The sequence below is a fragment of the Octopus bimaculoides genome, chromosome 11 (genome assembly GCF_046866305.1).
Source record: "Octopus bimaculoides isolate indiv1 chromosome 11, ASM4686630v1, whole genome shotgun sequence".
NCBI lineage: Eukaryota > Metazoa > Mollusca > Cephalopoda > Octopoda > Octopodidae > Octopus > Octopus bimaculoides.
Genome location: NC_142938.1, coordinates 83155673 through 83161668, shown reverse-complemented (window position 1 = coordinate 83161668; position 5996 = coordinate 83155673). Strand labels below are relative to the sequence as shown.

General features: G+C 43.3%; 1 protein-coding gene across 3 annotated transcripts in view; it reads right to left on the bottom strand.

Moving 5' to 3' along the window:
• LOC106878522 (copine-8) overlaps nt 1–3429 on the bottom strand; it is a 149936-nt gene extending 146507 nt beyond the window's left edge. For 2 of the 3 annotated variants that reach the window (XR_016243741.1, XM_014927751.3), the window contains exon 1: nt 1265–3429. Coding sequence is in view for 2 of the 3 variants with exons in the window: in XM_014927751.3 (XP_014783237.1) it covers nt 1265–1344 (80 nt within the window). In the remaining variant the exon portion in view is untranslated. The remainder of the gene's footprint in view (nt 1–1264) is intronic. The other variant, XM_014927750.3, reaches the window with a different exon arrangement.
• Between the last annotated feature and the right edge of the window lie 2567 nt (nt 3430–5996).

Below are 5996 nucleotides of genomic sequence, written 5' to 3'. Positions count from 1 at the left end.
ACATGACATATTTTAGTTGCACAGAATTGCTAAACACACGAGATGGTCACAGCTGTAACGCTTTTGAATGTCTGTTAGCTCGGACAGGGTTTACCTGGGGTTAATCAACAACGACAGTAACAGTAGCGTCAACATCAGTGCCACCGCCACAATTGATGGCACCACCACCACCACCACCACCACCGACACCAACAGTTGTCTATCTCAGTGCAACAACGTGGTATACTACTGCTGCTGTTGCTGCTGAGCTGGCTTCTTTTGTAATAACAATGATAATGATAATAATAATAATAATAATAATAATGATGATGATGATGATGATATTCATTTAATATTTTGCCTGGGGGGTGGCGGATGAGAAAGAGAAGGAGAAAGAGAGAGAGAGAGAGAGATGTCGAGGAGAAGTTTAAAAACAGCGAAGTGGTGGCTTTTATTGAGCGTGAAAAGCCATGGCAGAAGCAGTCAGTGACAATGATTAAGGTGCGCGAGTGGGTGACTGATGCTGTCATCGATTATATCGATCGCTGACACTTGACTCTGTGTTTTACCGCCTTCTCCTCACGGAAAAGAATGAATGAAACACAAGTTTGCCACCAGCGGAATTTGAACATTAAAACGTGAGATAAAATTCAAATCAACAACAAAACGCACACACCGTGGTGGTGGTGGCGGTGGTTATTGGAGTTTGTATTGGCGATTGGGAAGTGTTGCGTTGATTCTCTTGATAGTAATTTACCGAATCTCTTTATCAGGGGCTTAATTATTCTACCAGCCTCCAATTCAAAGCAATAATTTGTTTGTAATTATTTACCATTTAAGCACAAGGTCCTTTCTGTTATCTCTCGAAAAGATAAATGGTAAATTTGGGTTCAGCGGAATATAAAGATCCAAACGAAATACATAAAAAATATTTTTCCCGACTGCGCAACCGATTTTCACAAATAACTTAATAAAACAAGAAATTATGAAAAAAAAAAAAAAAAAAAGTAATAGCTGAAGTCAAATTAGAGAAAGTAACAAAAACCTCATTAAACACTTGCTTTCTGAGTTTTCTGACCGGTTTTATTTTTTTCTGTCTTTTCTTGCTTCTGCGATTGTCATTGTTTTGTTATTGTTTTTAAACAGATCGAAAACTGACTCTCTTTTCCCTTTCTTTTTCTTTTCTTTTGAAAGTATTGATATGAAAAATCTGTCGAAGAAATATAATCGATGAAAGCTAAATAAATGAAAGAAAGAAGAAAGGAAGGAGAAAGTGAGGGCTTACCGGCACGAGACAGATAATTCCACTTGCGTTGAAGGTACAACTGATGTACCTGGATTGAAAGGTGCGATTCCCGCCGCCATGTTTACACTGTCGCATTACTCAAGTCAACTAAAAACACATCTGGCAGTGAGGCTTGATGTTGTTGTTATTGTGGTTACTGCAGCAGCTATTGCTGCTGATGCTGTTGCTGTTGTTGATGGAAGTTGTTCGTAGTGGTGGCGGCGGCGGCGGCGGCGGTGGTGGTGGTGGTGGTTAGTATTCGAGCTTGTGAAGTTCGTAATGGTGGTGGTAGCAGTAATATTAAAAGTTATTAGTGTTGTTGTTGCTGATAGTGTTAGCGTCGGTGGTTGTAATGCAACAAGTTGCTGTTGGTGTTGTTGGTGTTGTTGGTGATGCTGGGGATGCTGGGGATGCTGCTAGTAGCTGTCAGTAGTGACGATGGTGTTGGTGGGAGAAGACGAAAAGTTGGTGTTGAGGCTGTTGGCGATGGAATGGTGCAGGTCGTTGGTGTAGGGTTACTGGCCGGATGGGTTTAGGCTGTAGTAGTATTCGAACTGATGTTGTGGTTGTTGTTGGTAGTAGTATTGGTGCTGTTTGTAGTTGTGGTGGAAGTGATATTGTTGTTGCTAGCGCTGGTGTTGCGGTAGCAGCAGCAGTAGTAGTAGTAATGGTAGTTTTAAAAGTTGCAGTTAGCAGAATTGTGGTATGAGTAGTATTAAAGACATTTGTTGGTTGCAGTGTTAGTAGCAGTGGTGGTAATGGTGGCTGTGCAAGTAATAGTAGCAGTTGCAGCAGAAATAGTTGTAGTATTGGTTGCAGTAGTAGTAGTAGTAGTAGTAATAGTAGTATTGCTTCAGGTAGGAGTCTCAGAAGTTAGTGTTGTAGCTGTATGTAGAATATGTTGTAGTAGTAGTAGTAGTAGTAGTAGTAGTAGTAGTCTTTTGAAGTTGCAGTTATTAGTGGTTGTGGTGTTCGTAGATGTAAGGATTGTAGCAGTCTTGGCTGTAGTGTTAGTAGTTTGTAAAGTTTATGCTAGTAGTGGTGGGAGTTGATGTCTGCAGTGTTGTAGTGGATGTGGTGCGAGTGGTAGTAGTAGTGGTGGTGGTGGTGGTATTCTTGTAGTTGTTGTGGTGGTGTTAGTTTGGTAGCAATAGTTTTAGAAGGTAGTCTAGTAATACTAGCGTTAGTTGTAGTAATAGTATTATTATTATTATTATTATTATTAGTAGTAGTGCTGGTGGTGGCGGTAGTAGCAGTGGTGGTGGTTGTGGCTATTAGCGTTGATAGTAGTTGAGTCGGTGACAGTAGCAGCGTCAAAAGTTGTTCTTAATGTTGCTGGGGTTGCAGTTGGTAGTCGTGGTGGTGGTGGGGGGAGGATAATCGTGAAGATAACCGAGTTGATGGCGGTGGGAGTTGTTAATGATGGAGAAGGTGGCGCCGGGGGTTTGTCATTGGCGTTGGTATATTGATGATGATGGTGGTGGTGGTGGCCGAGGCGGCGGCGGCGGCGGCGGCGATGGAGACAGAAGATACTGTTGATGGTGGTGGCGAGGGAGGTGAAAGTTGTCAATGTTATTAATGTGGTTTGTCGTTGTTGTTGTTGTTGCTGCTGGAGTTGTTATTTAACCCAAGGCAGCCCCACACAACCACGGCGATACGGTGTTGATGAAGATGATGATGATGGCGGTGATGGGATTTGTTGTCGTTGAACATTGACGTGGTGGTGGTGGTGGTGGTGGGGGGAAACGGTAGTTTTCCTCTATCGTGGTGTTGGTGGAAGGAGGCGGCGCAGCGGAGACTACGACTGAGGTGGAGGGTAGTGTTGATAGCGGCCTCGTGACAGCAGCGGTGGCGGCGTGCACATTATGCTGGCGATGGTTGCGGCGATGGTGTTGAAGGTCTGAGTTGTAGAAGTTGTTGTTACCGACGATGGTGGCGGTGCCGACGTCAAGGACAATCAGCAGTGGCGGCGGTGGCGCGGTGGTGGTGGTGGTGGTCAGTGATGGTAGCAATGACGGTGTCGTCAGCGCGAGTGGTGCCCGTTTGCCACCGTTGGCTGCAAAATGCGACCTTCTGACTTCATAGCGGTTGTTGCAGCAGCAGTACCAGTAGTAGTAGTGGCAGCGACAGCAGCAGTGGCAGCAGCATGTAATTCACAAGTGTCTGCCTATCGTCATCGTCGTCGTCAGCAGAGCATAGTGGTGGTGGTGGTGGTGGTGGTGGTGGTGGTGGAGCTGTCTGTTGCTATGACAGTTGTAAAAGTTGTGTGGCTTTTTCTTTGCTTTGTATTGGTGATGATGATGATGATGATGACGAGGCCGACGATGATGATGATGATGATGAAGAGGAGGAGGAGGAGGAGGATGGAGATGAGGAAGACAACGATTACGACGATAACGCTGTTGCTGCGGCAGGTGGTGGTGGTGGTGGTGGTGATTATCACGATAATGATGATGATGATGATGAGGAGGAGGAGGAGGAGGAGGAGGGAGGGGAGAGGAGATAGAGGAGAATGGCTCGACCCCAGTGTACAACTGGTACTTATCTTATCGACATCGAAAGGATGAAAGTCAAAGTCGACCTCGGCGGCATTTGTGTGATGGTGATAATAATGACGATGATGATGATGATGATGATGATGATGATGATGATGATGAGGAGGAGGAGGAGGAGGAGGAGGAAGGAGAGAGAGAGGGGATGAAAGATGAGGATATAGATTAGGATTATTGCACTGGTGATGATACAATGAGTAATTTAATCCGTTCAATTTTGTTAATGTAACCGAAGTGGCAGTAGTTGTTGATGTTGTTGTTGATGGTGGTGGTGGTGGTGGTGGTGGTGGTAGCGGTGGTGTCGAAGAGCGGCGATTGTGATGACTCTCTGTTCATTACGGATTACTTGCCCCTCTTCTCCACCACTGTTCGAAGCAGTCTGCACGTGACCACCCGACCTGCAAGAAAGAACAGTTAAGTATCCCTTAAAATCGAACTCGCTTGTTTTAAAAAAGGACGCGCTTAACATCGTAGCTGTGAGTTTCCTGTACATAAGAAGGCCGAGAGGGGGACAGGTGGAATCCCTTTGATTATGGAGGCTGAATTATATTTTCTGTTATAGGCACAAGGCTCAACTGGTGCTGACCCCGAAAACATAAAAGACAAAGTCGAACTTGGCAGAATTTGAACTCGGAACGTTAAATGCTGCTCATCAATTTGTCTGATGTGTTAACGATTCAGACAGCTCGCTACCAAGGGGCTAAACAACAACGTGTCACCTTTCTGTATTTGATTTTTTTATATTATCCAAGTTATGTAACAACATCGTGTTATTAATTGTCATAAAACACAAGTATAGCAATTGTGCGATACCTTCATAATATTTATGATGCATTTGTGCGTGCGTGTGTGTGTGTGTGAGTGTGTGTTCATTATATGTCATAGAAACTGTATTAAATTAAAATATCCATCTCGGTAACATATTTATTCTAATACATATTTGAAATGGAATTTACTGTGGTTTTTGTTCAGAGATATTCTTTATGGACATGTTTTGGACAATGTCTGTCGGAAGGAGACAAAAATCTTTCCAGCAGCTGCTAACGAGAACGCCGTATGCATTTCGGTCTAGTTGAGCCTCATCAAGGGTATGTCGTCACAGCCAATGACTAGATTTGCAACTGCAGGAACAACTTTTGTCTTCCTCGTCCATAAAAGATCGTATGTCATGACGAACTTCGTTGAGAATTGCCTTTCAACGATGTATCTACATCGAGCATTTAAATAATATTATATAGATTTTCGACAGATACGTACATATAATCGTTTCTAAAATAATCGCAATGTTCTGACCTCCTACTCTGAGTTGGGAAAGTAGCACTCGTAACAAGAGTGGAAGAATCTTCGAGGCAGAGGTAAAATTTGAATTGTTGCTCCCGAACGAAACTCCACCAAACACCGCACGAAGCCACGTGATGGTATTTAGATCAAACTTACTTCCGAGTCAGGGCACCACGTACAGAAGTCGTTGGATTTCGGACTACAACTTTAGATGATTTTGATATTGTTTTTATGGATGAGTTTCTGGAAGATGTGTTTTGATAGAATAACCATATCTTTGACGAGTTTCTACGTAATTTTCTTCAACCATTTGTCACTTACACGGTTTTGATTCATTCAGTGTTCAGTCAAAAACACGTTGATACCAGATGGCCATCTCTATACTCGCAGTTCAGAACTCATCGACTGCTTGTTCATTTGATGTGGACTAGGATTTATAAAAACAGAACCATTATATTATAGCGACGTTTGGATTCACTGACGAAACATGCATGATTTTAGAAAACGAACGTTATGCACTTTAGTCAAAAACTATTATAAAACCATCACACACATACACACACCTACTTAAAGTCTGTGTTGAGCTCAAACGCCCATTAGGCCATACGTACCCAGCTTTCCACGAGGGTTAAATTCCTATTGAAGAGGACACCAAAAAGTTGGAGATTCGATTCGAAACCTCCCAACCATTGCTTTCAGCTTCCAGATTGGACTGAAAAAACGAGAAATAAGATGCACTGGCCGAGGTCACCAGTGGCCGAAACATCTGTGAATCAGACCTACGACCAAACAACCAAGTCACGAATCTTCACACACAGATACAAGCACACACACAAACATTCACACACACAAACATATTACGCACAAACACACACACACACACACAAACATATTACGCA